At 39.8% G+C, this 19,901-nt stretch overlaps 1 protein-coding gene across 1 annotated transcript; it reads left to right on the forward strand.

Moving 5' to 3' along the window:
* The first annotated feature begins 2,767 nt into the window (after positions 1–2,767).
* LOC109408316 (uncharacterized) lies at positions 2,768–19,714 on the forward strand. The gene is made up of 3 exons (XM_019681583.3): positions 2,768–3,269; positions 3,488–4,642; positions 19,008–19,714. The coding sequence occupies exons 1-3, from the start codon at positions 2,964–2,966 to the stop codon at positions 19,506–19,508; spliced, it is 1,962 nt and encodes a 653-aa protein (XP_019537128.2). The 5' UTR covers positions 2,768–2,963; the 3' UTR covers positions 19,509–19,714.
* The last annotated feature ends 187 nt before the right edge of the window (positions 19,715–19,901 follow it).

Here is a 19,901-nt window from a genome sequence, read left to right on the forward strand (position 1 = left end):
TCAATGAATCAATGAATCAATGAATCAATGAATCAATGAATCAATGAATCAATGAATCAATGAATCAATGAATCAATGAATCAATGAATCAATGAATCAATGAATCAATGAATCAATGAATCAATGAATCAATGAATCAATGAATCAATGAATCAATGAATCAATGAATCAATGAATCAATGAATCAATGAATCAATGAATCAATGAATCAATGAATCAATGAATCAATGAATCAATGAATCAATGAATCAATGAATCAATGAATCAATGAATCAATGAATCAATGAATCAATGAATCAATGAATCAATGAATCAATGAATCAATGAATCAATGAATCAATGAATCAATGAATCAATGAATCAATGAATCAATGAATCAATGAATCAATGAATCAATGAATCAATGAATCAATGAATCAATGAATCAATGAATCAATGAATCAATGAATCAATGAATCAATGAATCAATGAATCAATGAATCAATGAATCAATGAATCAATGAATCAATGAATCAATGAATCAATGAATCAATGAATCAATGAATCAATGAATCAATGAATCAATGAATCAATGAATCAATGAATCAATGAATCAATGAATCAATGAATCAATGAATCAATGAATCAATGAATCAATGAATCAATGAATCAATGAATCAATGAATCAATGAATCAATGAATCAATGAATCAATGAATCAATGAATCAATGAATCAAGAAACACTCAAAAACTTGCACAAACGTTCTGTATATAGAAGCTAGGTGCGATGCGACGACGGTCAGACGTCAAACTCGTTTTGACATCGATTTTGACATAGTGGTTTCTGCTTTTAAGTGGTATTGCATGTACGTACACGTTGCATTACATGAACACTACCTGAGTTACTGGTTAAAAATAGTAAACAAAAATCAGCTGATCCCGGCAAAAACGAATGGGCATATTTTCAACTATCACGCTAACCTGAAACTACCCATCGCCTGGGTCGATTCTACCCGGATTTTCATGTTGTTAGCAGTTGTCAAAATCCGGGTAACCCGAAAACCCAAATTGGTTGAATCTGGGTAAAGATCTGGGTAATCGGCACTTTGTCATTTTCCGGCTTGAGAAGATGGCAGCGGTCAGGCGAACGCTGGCAATTATGGATGTTTCCACGAAAAATATGAGGATAAATGACGGGAAAACAGTGAGATTCTTCCAGGGAACTGTTTTCCTGCATCAGGTAAGTGAAAAGCACATGGGACTTGGGAGCTTTCTATTAAAAATCTAAATTAGAAATAAATTAACAAAATCAAGGTCCTGGAGGAGCTGGGTACCGGTTACCCAGATTTTGCCACCAACATCGGTAACCCAGATTTGAGTAAAGGTGCCTTTACCCAGATTAGAGTAACTGCAGTTTTGCTCAATCTGGGTCGCTTTGACATCAATCTGGGTAGCTGAGGGTTAGCGTGTATAGTAAATTTGCATTATATAGCATCCCCAGACTCAAGATGGGAGAGGAGCTGTTGAGACGCAAACCTTGGTTAATTAGTTTTTTAGGTTTTAGTTATTTTTAAAACTCGCCATACAAAATAAAACAGCATTGCGAACGGTCTAAATGCGGTAAACAATTGGGCATAGACAAACAGACGTATCACTTGGAACAAAATGCGATAAAAATCATCGTCACGCAAACATAGTCACCCAATGCTAATTACGCTGTGGTACGCAAACCCTCTGAGTAGATGGCGGTAGAGAGCAAACGTCAAACAGGAGTAAAAACGATGAGAGCGCCATGAGCGCGCGATTTGTGAACTACGGAATATTTGAATAATCCGTTAAAAAGGGAAACGATGGGAAGTGAGTAGAGTGAGACGTCTGTTTGTCTGTGAATTGGGTTTTTAAATTTTGATAAATGTTATCATTTTTCGACTTTATACGAAAGAGCAACTTTTTCTGAGCCACCATTATTTTTTTCCAGATTTCTAGAACTTTATTTCGGTACCTAAAATCCAAGAGATATTCTGAAATCACCCTTTCACAGCTGGGTAACTGCTTGACAGCTCCGCCCAGTACAAAATGCAACGAGGGGTGATTCAACAAATTGCTCCCCTACGCACTTGATTTTTGTATAGGTTCCCGGGCACCAAAATCCTTAAACATTTGGATTTTGGCTTAGTTTTGCATGCTGATTCAGAATGTGATAAAATTATCTCAACACCGCTAAATCAGCCAATTTGAAAATCAGCCACACGAATTATTATTTTTACTACAGTCTGTATATAACACAGTCCCGCAAAGAGTGAAACCAAATCTACCTATCGAACTGTCAAATCGGCTACCTATCGAGCACGCCAGCAAAATTGTGAAAACAAAGTCGGGCGAAGAAGAAGAACAACACTCAAAAGAAGTTGTCTTTGCGTGTCTCTATTTATACAGTCTCTAATTTTTACATGCGTTTTTTTCTCCGTGTTGTTTGCGAATGCGTTCCGATTCGGGTATAATTTTCGGTCAAAAGTTCCAACACCGAAGCCGACAGCTGCTGTCAGAAAATGTTTTGCATTTCTAGACTGAACCCGGAAAAGGGCGAATATATGCTTGGAAACATTACCTCTTCAACGGTCGAAATCCGGAAAATTGGTTGTAATTTCATACATGCCTGTAAAAACTATCAATGTATATTTTTGTTTATTTAAAATATATTTGGTTTCAATCGATTATTGTTGAGAATGGCTCAAGACACAATCTATTTCGCCCTTTTCCAAGTATAGTCGCGTTTTACCGATCGCTTTCTGTTTTGAAGTTTTGGCTGCAAGCCGAAGCCGAGTGAGTTGTCGCGTTTGTGTGTTTTTGTGTTGATTTTTACCTGTGCTAAAGGTGCTAAATTACTTTCGTGAAGGAAGACCGTAAAGTTTTTACGTATTTGAAAGGGTGTTCCCGTTGATAAGTCAGTTTTAGGAAGTTTGTAGTGAATATTGTGCTTGGAAATGGCATCGGCCAGTGCCGGAAGCGGCGAAAACAGTAACAGCAGCGGTGGTGGCGGAGGCGGCTGGTACCCGCAGGTGGTTCAACCGAAGCGAAATGGGTACGAGGAGAAGAAAGCTACAAGCATCGAGCCGGATTTTGAGCAGGAAATATCGATGACTTCGGTGGTCGGTTCCGGCGCTACCGGTGATCATCGGTTCTGTCGGTTGTGTCTGTCTAAGCAGCAGCAGCTGAAGCCGCTGTTCCCCCCGAGTGGAACCCCAGACGAGACGCTGCTGGGAAGGATTCTCAGTTGTCTCACCATCGCTGTAAGTAGGGTCGGCGGAATGGGGTGGGGTTTATTGATTTTGTAATTAGGGATGACGCTTTAAAAGTTTTGAATGTTCCTCAGGCGTAAAGTTGAATTTTTGTTCTATGTTCAAAACTTTTCTGGCGAATTGAATTGAAGATCCTGATTTGAAAAACAGACAAACCAAATCTTTTATGGATCTTATCTCAAATTTATTTACATATTTTACTATTTTAGCTCACATTTGAAGATGATTATGACACATTTATTTGCCGAATCTGCATCCAAGAAGTTTCAAAATTCTTCGTCTACAAGGAACAATGCTTGGCCAATGATGCCATATTGCGGGGACGCCTCAAACCCTCCAAGATTAATTTTAATGCGAGCGGCGATCAAGCAACTATCAAGACTCAAGATAAATACGATGATGATGAAGAGGAAGAAGAACCCGATTATGAACCCATTGATTCCGATGAATTTGACATCCCGGACGAGGAAGATAATAGCGAACAGTCGCAGGAGTTCAATGAATCTCCGAGCGCCGTGCCAAGAACTGGCCTTGCAATGGAACCATGGAAGCTAAAGCCACTGCCAAAGCAACGAGCACGCCGAGAAAACGTGCAGGATTATTACTACGGAGGGTATCGGTATACCTGTGCCACCTCCCGTGCCAACGGCAAGGTCCACTGGCGGTGCATGTACAAGTCGAAGCTCAAGTGTCGGGCCGCCATTCTCGTCTCCCCAAATGGCACCATCAACACCGGATTTCATCGCCACAATCACCAACCGGATAAGAAGAAAGCGGTTCCGAATGACGCCGACGGAACCATTATAGACGTGCACACCGGACGAAAAGTAACTTACAAGATGATCAAAAGCCACCGCAGTCCTATCCATCCGACACAGATGATTTGCAATGGGTACAAGTACCGGTACGCCAGGTCCACCCAGAAGCAGACCACCTACTGGCGCTGCATGAAGCACAACGGGAAGGAAAACTGCAAAGCGATTTTGTCGTTCCGGATGGACTTTAGTGCGTGCTCGTCCAACGGTCATCCACACAATCACCCGGCCCAGTACGACATGAGCAAACCGCTGCCGGATGTGCTGGACGATGAACCAACTAAATTCACGGAAGAAATGGTCATCCCCCGTAATGGAAATAACGTATCTGCCGTGGGGAGCAGCGCCACCCCGAAAGTACTGAAAGGTCACAAGAAGAACGTGATGGTCCACAAGGGGTACGAATACGGATTTCCCCGTATCGATCGGCAGTACTCGCGCTGGGCATGTTTTAAAAAGAGTCTGTTCAACTGTCCGGCCAATTTGATTACTAATGCCGGCGGCAGGGTCATCAAGGAGAGCGAGTGGGCGCACAACCATAGAGCGAATGTGAGTATAAATTAATTAACACTTGAAAGATCATGCTTTAAGGATGGGGACAGGTGGTTTGCACAATTCGATTATAAATAACGTTTCTTATCCAAGAAAGGACTGCATTCACAAAGTTGGTGATCAGCGGATTCAGTTTTGGACCCGCAGAACCGACATTCTTCAGAATGAATCTTCTGTAGCTTCATTAAGAAGTGTCGAGATGGGCAGTGGCCGGTTAATAAACGGTTAAGTTGCGCTTGCTAAGTTTCAGCAGTGCATTCATGTTTTCCACGCTTTGAAAAGTGAATCTATCTGACTGGTTTATTCTGATGGAATACTCAGCGCAGTAGACACGGTTCCGGACCGTCGCGAGATTCGTGATATGACGAAGAAAGATCGACACGTATAGCTTCTTCAACTTACATCTATTCGGGGCAACAGATTAGTACGGACTGATTATTTTTTTTTATGCAAACATAATATACATTGTCAAGTAAACACACATTAGTAGTTATGCTTCGTCAGCTGTTTTACAACACATACAAACATCTTAAACCAGGGGGCTGACACTACATTTCTCCAACATATTCCAGTTGCAGTACCGTGACCGCGCCTAATTCCGTTCACTTAAGGTGATATTCCAAGTGTACGAGCTATAGGAAATTCATATTCAATTATAAAAATCTGAAAATGTGCAATATTGTTGCTTCGTATCTATATATTACAGGAAAAATATAAACAACGATGTAACTTTGCCATTGATTTAAAAAAAAGCTGCCGAACATAACAAGTGTTTGTTCCTAATTCCAATCAATCTGTTCCTAATTCCGGTCACTCTAATTGATTACCATTGTGATGAAACAAATGATATAAGTACAAGGTTTTATATTTCAAAACAACTTTAATGACAATCAAACACACTTCAATTCATTTTATGAAGGAAACATTTTAAAAGGATCATGTTTTCTTCTGTTTTTTCGCTGTTTTTCGAGACAACATTTCCAATTTTTTTGACTCTCTTTTTTCTGCTTTTCAGCCTTTTTCTTTTGTTTTTCCATCTCCATAGATTTCTTGGCCTTTTCGAGATTTTCTACATACAATCGGTATGCTTGACTAGTGGCCACAGAAGGGGGGGAAAGATTCGCTTGGCGCCGTTTGTTTGCAACATGTGTCGATGTAGATGGCATACAAAATGATTCATCAAATGCATCTGATGGGTCACGGTTTTCTTGTTCTGAATTGTAATCCATGGTAGCTGAGGAAGTTTGATGCTCAGTTTGTCCTAGAATAAATAAGTTGTACGTATATTGTATTAATAATCAATCTTTGAGTTTACCGGTAGATGGCATATCTCCAAATCCGTGAAACACAGGTTCGACTGAATCAGTCTGCGATGAGGTAGATGGTACATTCAACATTCCTTTGGCTTTTTCCCATAATCAGTAAAGACTTGTATCAATGAGTGGTCCATGCCACTCTCCAGTTAGATGGCAGCTTTTGAAGATACTCAACTGATCAGAAGTCAGCAACGATTCAAGACGATTCGTGAAGTATTCATCATTTGTAATCAATGAGGAGTTCATAACTGGCCCCGCGGTTTCCGTTGACAACGACAATTCGGTGCTTGGTTCTGTAGCTTGAGACGATGGATTTGCGCAGGTTTTTTGGACGAGACTTTCATAATTCACTGCATCTGGATCAAAGGGATACTATCCACAGCGCCGGAATCCGTTTGCCAACGTCCTTTGCACATTATCCATGCGATCTACTGCTCGTTTCATGAGCGGAGCGATTTCCTTCCTTGGAAGCACTTCTCCACTAGTATCAGTTCTCCAGTTCACCAAGACTTGATTCCAATGGTTTTTGAATGCCCTAAAGAAACTGACATCCAGAGGCTGCGTAACTTGTGTGGAATTTGGTGGAAGACATATTACTATCATGTTTTTTGCTGAGCAAAACTCCGTCATCTGAGGGGAGACGTGAGATTTGTGTCCGTCTAAGAAAAGCACGACAGGAAACTGGATTTTTTGCTCAACAAGCCATGGGTGCAAAACATCCCTAAGGAAAAGGTAAAACGTGTCTCTGTTCATCCATCCGGATTCAGTTTTCCCTGCAGACCATCCTTCAGGCAATTTCTGCCAAATTTCTCCTGGAATCCTGGATTTGTACGGATACAGTACCAGCGTCGGGGTTAACTGACCGGCTGCATTAGCACCGAACAATGCAGTGTATGGTTCTTTATCAGAGTTTCCCACTTTAGCGTGAACGTATTTTTCACCGCAACCAGCAAACACAACTTCTTTGGTGGGAACTGTTCGAACTGCGGTCTCGTCGAGATTGAATATCTGCTCAGGGTTTTTCACGCAACCCTTCACTGACAAAATATTGTTCGATTTCGGTGAACCAGGATCTGATCTGGTGTTCGGACACAGCGGCACGATGCTTTGGTAGTGGACTGGGCACTCGCCGTGAAATTTCCGGATGACGATTAAGGAACAGCGCAACCCACTTTCGACCAGGAACGCCGTTTTTGAACGGGTTTGGTCGATCAGTTGCTCGTATGTAATGAGCAACACAAGCCTTCAACCGATTTGTATTCACCGGAAATCCCCTTTTTGCGTTGTCCAGCAACCAATCCGCAACTTTTTTCTCTTCTGCGCTTGTCAGCACCGTATCTTTTCCCGGGTTGGGCTTCCAAAATTTTCCCAGAACCTTGTCACGCAGCGTTGTGTTGGGAATTCCGTATAATTTTGCCGTACTACGTACGGAGCATCCAGCTTTTACCTGTCGAACAGCTTCTTCGATCTTGTTGCGATCGTACAGCAGATTTTTACGAAGTTTTTTCGCGCCCATCTGTTGATTGGAAATGGGAGCAAATGAAATCGGTGGTTCCTTATTCCGGTCACAATTGTTTTTCTCATGTTGCATTCAAATTCATAGTTCAACTATCAAAGTGATGTGAAATTCATAAAAATAATACCTTTGTTCTCCTGTTTGGGCGTTTTTCGAATTGTTTTTGGTGGTATTTCACGGGAAAATCTTAAAATGTTTGGTTTGATCGACTCCACACGTCGGCTCGGGAAAATAACAAACATGGCGGCTGCTAGTAAGGCGTTGAGTATTTATTTACTTTTTCGCAATTATACACAATCAAATAATGCTAGTCACAAGTTTTGTGACGTGAATTTAACTATTCAATTTATATAAAATTATTTCAACAAACTTGTGCATTCAATTCGAATGATAATCAATGTTTTGTTTCACGTGAACGGAATTAGGCGCTGATTGGAATTAGGCGCGGTCACGGTATGTTAATTTGCTCCTACAGTTTGTTTCTGTCAGTTTTTAAGCTCTATCGATAATGCACTTGAGGATACTCCCAGGTACCCAAAGACACCTGGTCAGTAACTTCGTTACCTGCAATGTTACCACCGACGAACCGACGTGACAGCTAGAACAAATAAATTCAAATTTGTTGTCCGCGACGCCATGATGAAAAATAGCCGAACATTATCGCCACCTCTATAACGGCTCGCGATGATTTGATAGCTCGACATCAAACCCCCGTATGTTCATATAGGAAACGGTTCGCGTCTGCGCTGATTTGACAGAAGCGATCGCTCGCTTCGCTGGTCGACCGTTAAATTAGGGGGGGACAGTTTTGGATCGCCACTGTCACGTCGGTTCGTCGGTGATGTTACTATGTCCTGCCTGGTACCCTAAAAGGTTGACTCTATTCTTTGTAGACAGTTCTTTTAGTAATTCAATGCATTCCATGCACGTAACTGCAGCGCATTTGGCCCTACAGCTCCAATGTCATGCACGCTGGCTGTAGTGCATAACAACTGATAACAAGCGATCACGACATTGGAGCTGAGGGGCCAAATTCGCTGTAGTTACGCGCATGATGCATTCCCACACATGCTTGGAATATCACTCAAATGAGCTGATAGTTTTTAAAGCCAAATGGCTGCCTGAGGAGGTAAAGAAATTGGCGTGTTTGTATTTGCTTCTCAGACACATGGCAGTACGTTCCAAAATTGCTTGAGTTTCAGCTTAGAATACCGTGTGCCATTTACCATGACGAGTTTAGTCCTGGGTCCATACACTCCAGCCCTAGTTCTATCACCCATTTTTGAACCGTCTGTGTAAAACACAATAGATCGTTTTTTGTTGCCTCCAGTTATCATTTCGTGTCACGGATTTATGTTGACATTTGTTAGTATTTGTAAATGCCCTGTTGGGTCACCCTCAAAGATTCTTTTGTACCTTCTTTCTTTTAGGGAACTTTTTACTGCCGAGGAACTCGTGAAGGAATTCCCGTGCAAATTCTGGGGGTATTCTCGAATAACCCCTGGAGAAATTTTCAAGTAACTTCTGGAGAAATTCTCGAGGAACTGCTAGAGGGATTCCCGAGGTACGCTTGGAGATATTCGCTGAGATCGTATGGATGAATTCCTTAGGAAATCTTGGTGCAATTTCCGAGAAATTCCTGGAGGAATTTCCAAGGAACTCCTTAAAAAACTTCCGAATATTTGCTGAAGGAAGGGAATATTCCTGAGGAGCTACTGTAGAAACTCCCAAGGAACTATAGCTGAATTTTCCGAGGAACTTCTGGAAGAATTGCTGAAGAACATCTTCAAGAACTTCTGGAGAACACCCAAAGAACTCCAGGAGAAATTCCAGAGTAACTCCGGGAGATATTCTCGAGGAACTCCTTAAAGAATTTCCGATATATTTCTAGAGGTATTTCCAAGGAACTAAAACAGAAAATTCCAAAAAACTCCTTGAAGAATTCCCATGGAACTCCTGAAGAAATTCCCAAGGAACTCGTTTAGAAATTTCCAAAAAACTCTTGGAGGAATATCAGAGGAAATCTTGGATTTAGAGGGGTGCGCCGCCGCGCCACGCCGGTGCCGCCGCCGATTTTCTATTCAATGATGTTTTGAAGGTGAAAGCCCTTTGAATTCAATCGAGTGCACAAAGATACCGGGGGTTCCTAAAGATAACCGATGGCTGAAGAAAGAATCTAGGGATTCCGTAGATTGAAGAAAATGTTAGTGATTCTAAAGAAAATGTTTTTGTCGTGTTCATCTCCAGAAGAGATGAAATTTCTCCAGCAACTCTTTCGAGGATTCTCCTAGCAATTTCACTAAGTATTCCACTAGGAGTTCCTCCGAGGATGCCAGGTGAAATTTTCGAATGTCTTCGCAAGGCACGCTGAAATGTCTTCACATGTCTTCACACACCATATTGTGGCTTTGGTATAAAACTAATCAATCATAAATCAAAATTTATGCTATGATCTCACTGCGCTGAAATAATGCGTGATGACCTTATGACATCTTATATCAAGAAAGGCGTTGTAATTCCTCCAAGAGTCTGAAATTCCTTCAAAAGCTTATTCTGTTGATAGGTTACTCAAGTTTTTTTTTGCGATTCCTGACAAAGCTTCCTAACAATTTATTAAGTTCACCGGGAAGTGTCTTCAGACATGCCTACAGAAGTACCTCGGGAATTACTTTCCAAGTTTCCAGATAAACTTCTCCAGGAGTCTTCGAGAAATTCTCCAGGAGTTTCTCGGGAATTCGTTCATGGTTTCCCCACGAATACCATGCAAATTCTTTAAGAAGCTTTCGAAGAATTCTTGCAGCATTCCTCCAGGATTACCCAGGGAATTTCTCCATGATTTTACTGAAAATAATAACATAAATTATTCGAAAATTCCCTCTTCCCAAGAGTTCTTCGGGAATTCCGCCATGAGTTCTTCGTAAAATTTCTCCAGGAATCCCATGGGAATTCCTTCTGGAGATCATCGGAAATTCCTCCAGGAGATCCATGGGAATTTCTCTCGAAGCTCCTAAGAAATTCCTTCATCAGTTCTTCAGGAATTCCTACAGGAGTTTCCATGCAATTTCTATAAAAGTCCCCGAGAGTAAATCTTGAAGAAACCATGAAATTCCTTCAGGATTTTCATGGAAATTTCTCCAAGAGTCCCCGAAAATTTCTCCAGGAATTTCCCGGTAAATTCCCTCCAGAATTTCCATGAAATATACTTCAGAAGTTCACCAAGAACTCCTCCAGCAATAATGCATGGTTCTCTCCAGGTGTTCCCTAGTATTTTTCATGGTTTTTCTCGAAAATTCCTAAAGAAGTTCCTCGTATTTATTTCCACGAATTCAACTAAGAAACCCGAAAAGTCATCCAGGAGTTCCATAGGTATTCCTCCCAGAATCTCTCGGAAATTCCACCAGAGGAATTCCACGGTGTCATGTCAGTCGATCCTGAGCGACCATTTCAAAAATATCTGAAACTTTGCACAGTTTTTTAATTTCATATAAATCGCCATTTTTTGATATTAAACCTTCATATTCACTCACGACTAACTTTTCAAAAGGGTGTATGCGAAAATAGTTCTAAAATATTCTAAAAGCTGTACAGCAAAAACGGATTGTTCGATTGTTATAAATTTTTCAGCAAAGTTAGATAACTAAATGATGATTCCTTAGAAAATATACACTGTAAAAAATTTCTTTTTCTACTTTGAAAAAATATGATATTTGTCACAAAAACTCAAATATCTCAAAACCCTATCTTTTTACCAACTTCAATTTTTTAGGGGAAATGGCCCATTATATCAGCTATCTACCATAAAATTTTGGTGATGGTAAACTGATAAACAAAAAAGTTATGACATTTCAAACATTTCACAATTTTTACATTTAGTAACCAAGGATGTTTTCGATCATCTGGCAATCATTTGACTCATTTGTCTATAACTCAGTTCAAAAGCCTAATATTAAAATGTGATGTTCGACAAACTTGTAGATTATTGTTGTTCCTACAATTATCACCAAGGACGCCATATTCTAACTCATATATTTACGGCGTAAAAGTGTTAGTATCACGTACTCATACTAAACGATCGGAATTTTCGATCGTTTAATATGAGTAGGTGGTACTAGCGCTCGCACGCCTTATATATGAAAGTAAGGATATAACGTGCATGGTGATAATTGTGAGAAAAACCTTTACCTACAAGTTTGCCGAACACCTCATTTCTATATTATGCTTTTGAACTGAGCTGTGGATAAATGAGTCAAATGATTGCCAGGTGATCGAAAACATCCTTGGACTAAAAAAAAAAATTTTTTTCTGTGTAAATTATTTCGAGAATTATATTTTGATGCTGATTTTATTGTAAAGGCTACCGCCTGAATTAAACAAGTTGTTTTCATGATACTTTAGTTTGATTATTCGTAATTACTATAGTATCTATTTGAAACTTAGACGCGATCCAGTGTTGTGATCAAAAATATTGAGATTGTCATACTTTTTATTGTACGTGACTGGTGAAAAAATCCCTTGATAGTGTTGAAAAGCTGTTGATTATAAGAAAAATGGAATTGAATCTATTTTTGAGACAAAAGCTGTATAATAAAAGTTTTATATACGCGTATACGTCTAGTTTATCCGCAAAAAAAATCCCTCTTACACACTTATTTCTAAATTGCCTGTTCGGTACTTTTTCGACGAGATTATAACAGCAGTACGATCACCGACAAACCGACGTGACACTCTGTTTCCAAGATTGGCAAGAAATTCTAACCTCAAAACGTTTAAAAATCGTAACTCGTTCTGTCATTTTCGTCTTTTGACAAAAGAAACCTTGAAGAAGATGTCATAAAACAGCGCGAAAATTTCCAGCTGATCAATGTAAACATCACATACACTCTTATTTCTATTTCACCAATAGAAGATACAATCAACCATGCAATGAAGCTATTCAAAGAAATCCTTCGATATATGAAACGAAATAGTCAATAAGTCCGAAATCAAATATCCCAAACATAAAATCTTTCACCGGATGAAATTAATTTCAACGTTCATAACGAAATGTCTTCTTATTGCGGAAAACATTCAATGTAGGTTATTACTTCAAAATGTGTAAAATAATTTGACAAGGTAAAGTTCCTGTACGCACGCACACATAAAGAGGAAGCCGTGTAAATCATCGAACAGATGGAGCTAGTGATTAAAAGGAGAACTTATTTGCCAAGAAAAATTGGAAAAGTTGTATGAGCTGGCACGTCGGTTTGTCGGTGGTACGATCTCGGTAGTTTCGGTAATCGATTTTACTGAGGCTCAGTAAAACAACTGTCAAAATCGTATGGAAAAGGTAAACAATGCATTTTTGCTGAACGAGTTCGGTGCTCAGCAGTTTTAATCTCGTCAAAAAATTACCGAACTCGGTAATCAAAATTAAGTGTGTAGAGAACAGACTTTATGATCGGAAAAATGCGAGTAACTTCAACAACAACAAATGCATAAGAGGTACATACCACAGACAAACAGACGAAACAGAACAATTTTAGTGAAAATTCATCGCCCAGTTCACACTATCACCAGCTGGTGGAAATGTTTCACGAAACACTGCGTTGTGCAATATCGTCATCAGAAGGCGCTAGTGTGAAACGTCAAACGCAAAGAAAAACGATGGGCGCTCTTCTTGTTATGAAAGCCACAACCAAGATTCAAAATGGTCGTTGAAGGCGTGGTCAATGAAAATTTCGCCAGTGTTACGTTTGTTTGTCTGTATACATACCTGACAATGCTCCCGAAAAAAACAAAAAAATACTACCGCTATGAATATTAAAAATTGTATAGTAATTTTTTTCTTCAGCCACCAACACCAAACAAGTAAGTTAAAATTAATAAGTGATTTTGTTTATTATAATCTAACGAACAAGATGAACAGTCGCTTTCGCAAAGGTCTTCAACTCAACGCTCTCTTGTAGACCGTTTGATGAAAAAAAATGTTCAAAAGAGTTACGAAATCTCACCGAAAGCACCATAGATAAACTGAAAGAGACTGGTTATGCCCAAATGTCCACATTGTGTACAAAATTACGCAATTGCACGTCCTGCCGTCTAGAATTTGACAAACGAGCCATCTGTATATCATCGGTAAAGCAGGGCGCAGGAAGTTCGAAAACGACAACAACTGAGAAATTGCCATCAGCGACATCTGTTTAAACAATTTAATTACGCCCCTTTTCAAAAATGCCCTGTAATATTCTTCAACATCTATACCCATTTCAATATTTTTAACGTTGCAAAACACGCTTTCAACATTCATCTTGAAGAAGAGGGAAAACACTTGTCCTCAAATGTAACAGCAAATTAATGAATAAACGACTAATGCGCGGAGGGCGTGATAAAATCGGAACATTACTGTACATAGTATATTATATGTATATATAATATATAATAAAAACAACTTGTTTTACTCACGCCAAGGCCATTAACAATAAAATCAGCATCAAACTTCAATTTCCGGCCGAAATAATTTACACTAAAAAAATTATTACTAAATGTGAAAATTGTGAAATGTTTGAATTGTCATAACTTTTTTGTTTATTTTCATGGTAGATTGCTAATACAATGGACCGTTTTCTCTAAAAAATTACGTTGGTAAAAAGATAGGGTTTTGAGATATTTGAGTTTTTGTGACAAAAATGATATTTTTTAATGTTAAAAAGATTTTTTTCACAGTGTATATTTTCTTAGTTATCGCCATTTAGTTATCTAACTTTGCTGAACAATAAAATCAGCATCAAATCGCGATTCCCGGCCGAAATAATTTACACAGAAAATTTTTTTTTACTAAATGTAAAAATTGTGAAATTTTTAAAATGTTATAACTTTTTTGTTTATTAGTTTACCATCACCAAATTTTTATGGTAGATTGCTAATACAATGGACCGTTTTCCCTAAAAAATTCAAGTTGGTAAAAAGATAGGGTTTTGAGATATTTGAGTTTTTGTGACAAAAATGATGTTTTTCAATGATAAAATAGATTTTTTTTCACAGTGTATATTTTCTTAGAAATCACCATTTAGCTATCTAACTTTGCTGAAAAATTCATAACAATCGAACAATCCGTTTTTGCTGTGCATATTTTTGAATATTTTTGAACCATTTTCACATACACCCTTTTGAAAAGTTAGTCGTGGCTCTAAATAAAAATTTGATATCGAAAAATGGCGATTTAGATGGAACTGAAAAACTGTGCAAAGTTTCAGTTCAATAGAAAATCATGAATTAAAAATTTTCCTTAATTTTGATGCTGTTGCTTGGAATCGCTCACCAGTATATCCTCGAGAAATCGTCCTGGAGTTCATCAGGAATTCCTCCTGGAATTATTCATGAATTCCTACAGGAGGTCCTCGGAAATTCTTTCAGGAGTTCCTCGAGAATTATTCAAGAAGATCTTCGGGTAATCCTCCAAGAAGATCCTCGGGTAATTTTCCAGAAGATCCTTAGGGATTCCTCCTGGAAATCCTCCAGGAGTTCATCAGAAATTCCTCGGAAACTCCACCAAGAGTTCCTCGGGAATTCCTCCATAAGTTTCCAAAAATTCCTCCAGGAGTTCTTCAGAAATTTCGTCAGGAGTTCCTGGGGGTATCCATAGGAACATCCAGTTGAATTTTTAAAAAACTCCTGAAAGTCCTCCTCCGTGGAAGTTTTCCCGACAAAATGCTAGAGCGATTCTCGAGGATCTCCTGGAGAAATTCCCAAGGAGTTCCTGGAGAAACTTCCAAGGAGCTCTTGTAGAAATTCCCAAGGATATTTTAGGAATTCTCGACAAACTCCTAGAGGTCTACCCGTGAATCTCCTGGAGAGATTCCCGAGGATTTTCCATAAAACTCCTAGAAGAATTCCCTAGGCACTCCTGGAGGAATTCCCGAGTATCTCGTAAAGGAGTTCTTAGAGGAATTCCCGAGTATCTCGTAAAGGAGATCTTAGAGGAATTCCCAGATAATCTCTGAAGGAATTCCCGAAGAACTTCTGAATAAATTCTTGGCAAACTCCTGAAACAATTCCTGAGTAACTCCTGGAGGATTTTTTTTGGAAAATTTAGGAGGAATTCCCGAAGAACTCGTGAAAGAATTCCTGAGGAACTCCTGGAAGAATTTCGATGAACCCTTAGAGGAATTCCTGAGGAACTCCTAAAGAAAATATCGACAAACTTCTGAAGGGGTTCCTGTGGATCTCCTTGAGGAATTCCTAGGGGACTTCTAGAGGTATAGCCGAGAATCTCTTGAAGAGGTTCCCGAAGAACTCCTGGAAGGAAGAATCTCCATGGAGCTAGTGGAGAAATTCCCGAGGAACTCCTGGAAGAATACCTGAGCAACTCCTGGATGAATTCCCGAGGAACTCCAGGAGGAATTCCTGAGGAACTTCTCCTCCTCCTTCCGAGAAATACATGAAGGAATTTCCTAGGAACTACTAGAGGAGTTCCCAAGGCATTTGCGAAGAAATTCTCGGCAAACTCCTAGAGGAATTCCCGAGAAACTGTAGGAATCTGTAAGTTTTTATTAACAAAAATTGAAACGGATATCAACTGAAATTATTCCAAAATTTGAATTACGGTATTCAAAAGTCTTCACATAATTTGAAATATCTTCAAAATGTCTTCACAAAAATAAATGTCTTCACAGAAGTTCAAATGTCTTCACATTGAAGACATGTCTAGGATACTATGGATTACTACACGAATCTATACTAGTCTGCTTACTCTCACGAAATTTGACGTTTGAGCAGTGTATTTGTGTAGCCTGCTGTTTACCGATGTACCGTTGGTAGGCTTCCTGCCGGCCTTGTGTAGTCTGCTACTGGGCGTGAATGCCTTCTTTGTTTTCTGTGGGTGTGGTTTACTATCCCCACTAGATGAATATATCAGCTCTGGACCTTTTTGCTGATTTAAGCTGCGAAGTCTCGCACGGTTTTGGAGCAATACGATTGGCTTCCTCCTTGTCGTAACCTTGATGAAAAAGCCATTCCAGGCGCTTCTCACTAGCTCCACTCAACTTAATCCGGTCTGGTTTCTGATGTTCGCGCGGTTTTGCCGCAGCTGATTTGATAGTGAAATTTACTCTATCGTCCACGCCACTATCTTCCATCTCGGTGTTTTTTTTTGTGTGTTTGATCAGGTGGATTGATGGACAGATGGACATGCTTTCCAGTGATTTGCTGTCTAACTGGGCTTCGATTTGCTCCAGAGAGTCTCTCTGGTAGGTGTCCAGAAGACTACCCTTTGCTTTGTTTAGGATTCTAAGGAGACTTATCGTTCGGTAAATATCTATATTGATGATATACTTGTCATTTTTATCAACATTCTGCTTTATCAACCATATTCTATTTATAACTTAATCATATGATGGCTTTATCGATCTTTTTCTACTCAGAGAGTAAGGGAGTACAGATCAAAGTGGATAATGAAATGATAGATATGGGTAACTCTCGCTGAGACCGGCCTGCTATTTACACCTTGTAATAAAAAATGTTTAAGGTTCCGATTTTCTGAAAGTCCTCGCTAAAAAGTAAAGAAAATGCATTTAGTTACTCAAATTGATGGACCCCCCGTTAGTTAGAGCCACAACATTTTTTGTAGACCCCTCGGCGGCTCGTTTAAACCGTTATAACTCGAAAACTTGTCCAAAAACCACCTTAAAACGAATTGTTGTTGAACAGAGGAATGATAGAGCTACTATTAACAATAATAAAAATTTGGGTCGGCCATATTGATTTTGGCCGTCTTGGTTTTTTACACCAAAAAAAATTTTTTCACCATGATGGCAACCACCGATTTTCAAATTTTTTGCATCAATTGAAAGCATTTTTAATTATTGTAAATAGTAACTCTACACTGAACGAAAACTCCATCCCGAAATCGACTGATTTGTCCGACCATCCAGTCCAAATTGCCAAAATCGTGTTTTCAAATGATGTATCAATCATACGGCAATCTTCCTAAAAAGCGGATGACGATCATCCAACCCCCTGAAGAAAGCGTTAGTTCTTGAAGCCGCCGCCTTTGGTGGGGCGCCACAGGTTTGTTTACGAAATTTCAGTCTGCTGGCCAATCTACTACGTGCGGAAGCGAACTTTGTCGTGCGAAGATAAATTCGTGATCGAAAAACGATCCTTTCCACGTATTTTTTTAATGGGTTTAGTGTTCTTTGTTAAATTTACAAGACGCACAAGTATGAAAATACATTTAGCCCATTTAAAACAACATTTAAGTCAATTAAATTCGAATGTCGCACCTGCTCCAACAGAAAAATTCACTGTGTTTTCAGCCTTATGCAACCGCCGATTCAAATCAGCACCACGTCCAGCACCATATTTTTGGCTTCAATCCAGTTGTATGTGGATGACAGCCGTTTCATGGGGTTGCGATCATCTTATTCGCGTATGAGTCGACGTACGCTATGTGAATGAATATTAGTTGCAGAGCGAAGGCCACACAAATGCACCGAATTTATTCATCGATAGCGTAACAAGTTCCTTGATCGTGACACTCGGGACGTTGACGATTGTGCGTCGCATGTTCTATCCTGGACATGCCATCTTTTTTGAAAAGGGTGCTCGCGAGAGCATCTTGGCCACTAAACACATTTTTTTTTGAGAAAGTTAGCGATGACATTATTGTTATCAATCGCTAAAAAACAAAGTTGCTCGACCATATGGTCAACATTCTATTTTCATATCACTGTCATCCGATTTAAGGATGACATCATTCGGTCGGTGGATCATACGGTTTCCGACCGAATGTCGTTAAGGGGCGTGATCGTATCGCCTCTCAGTCGATTTTGGGCGGGGAGTTTTGTTCAGTGTACACTGCAAATTTTGTTTGCTGGTATTCAGCAAACTTTGCTGATTTTTTTTTGTGCTGATTTCATTCAGCAGTACGAATTTACTGAATATCAGCAATTATTTTTCAGCTTGCTGAATCTTCCAGCAATTTTGACAGTTGATCAGCAACGTTGTGCTGAAATTCAGCAAAAATTTTGCTGAAATTCAGCAATTTATTTTGCTGATTTTTTTTGTGCTGGAAGCGTTTCAAAAAATTTGGTGGGGAATCGCGCCACTTGGGCGGTGGCTTTTATTTTCGTCTGTTTTCCGCTTATAACTCAGTCAAATTTGAACCAATTGACATAATTTTTGGAACGCGGTGAGATAGGTATAGTATCTACCCGTGTACAACATTTCAAGTCAATTGGTTCAAAATTGACTTAGTTATAGTGGAAAACAGACGAATAAAGAAGCCACCGCCCAAGTGGCGCGATACCCTGTGTATCTTCCCTCTTTTCAACAACAATTCGTTTTGGAGTGGTTTTTTGACAAGTTTTCGAGTTATTACTGGTTAAATAAGCCACCATTTGACGCTGTGTCCGACTTCGCATTCTGAGAAAAACATGTGGATTATTCGTGATATTGACCAATCATTATCAAAATCATCTGAAGTCAAGACGTTTAGATCTTCTGATTCGATACGAGCTGATCACTTGCATCTTTGTTTCACTCCACCCAACAGGACGACTACGCCAAAGAAACGGTAATCGAGGGCTACATGACGGACGCCAAAACCAGCGAGCAGGTGTACTACAAACTCATTCCGGGAAAACGGGGCCAGCGGTTCGTCCTGTACAAAGGCTACCGCTATTCGTCGGATCGGTTCATGAGCGATGGCCGCATGGCGTGGAAGTGCACCAAGTGTAAGGTGTTCATCGTCATCGAGGGCCGTTTCGAGTCGTTCGAGGATCGGGGTAGCGAACACGAGCACCCCATGATGGAGGAGGACGACGAAGGGCTGGATATGGGCTCGTGTTTGCAGGAACTGCCCGGAATGGAGGGTGAACAGGATCCGGTGGAAGAAAGCAGCCAGGATGCGACGGGGGGTGAGGGAGAGTTGGAATTCGGCGTCAAGAACGAAATGGGCGAGGAATTTGGGGAAGAAGGCGATGAGGACGAGGAAGATATGGACGACGATCAGGACGCATTCGCCAGTGACGAAGACCAACTGATCATTCCGTAGGGAGAGAAGCTTTCGACAGACTGTTAGGGGTAAGTACCGAAATGTCTACGTATGAGATTTAGATTTCCGTTTGATCCAGTCATTAGAGTAGTAAGTTGTGAAAATTTATGCCAAATTGGATGTATTTGTTCGAATTGTGACTTGTAGCCAATCAGCCAGAGCTGATGCTTGAATGTCAATATTATTGATGGTATGTTTCAAAGTAAGTTAACTGATGTTGTCATTGCATATCACATCCTGGATTATTGTTTTGTTTTACAAATCTTCTTTTCAACACGTGCTTCTATTCGTAAGGAGAATTGTCTACCAACAACGAAGCATCTGGTAGATTATAAGGATATACCTAGTTGTAGGAATATGGCACCATATTTCTCCCAAACCTTTTCTTTTATT

Source organism: Aedes albopictus, chromosome 1 (assembly GCF_035046485.1).
Source record: "Aedes albopictus strain Foshan chromosome 1, AalbF5, whole genome shotgun sequence".
Lineage (NCBI taxonomy): Eukaryota > Metazoa > Arthropoda > Insecta > Diptera > Culicidae > Aedes > Aedes albopictus.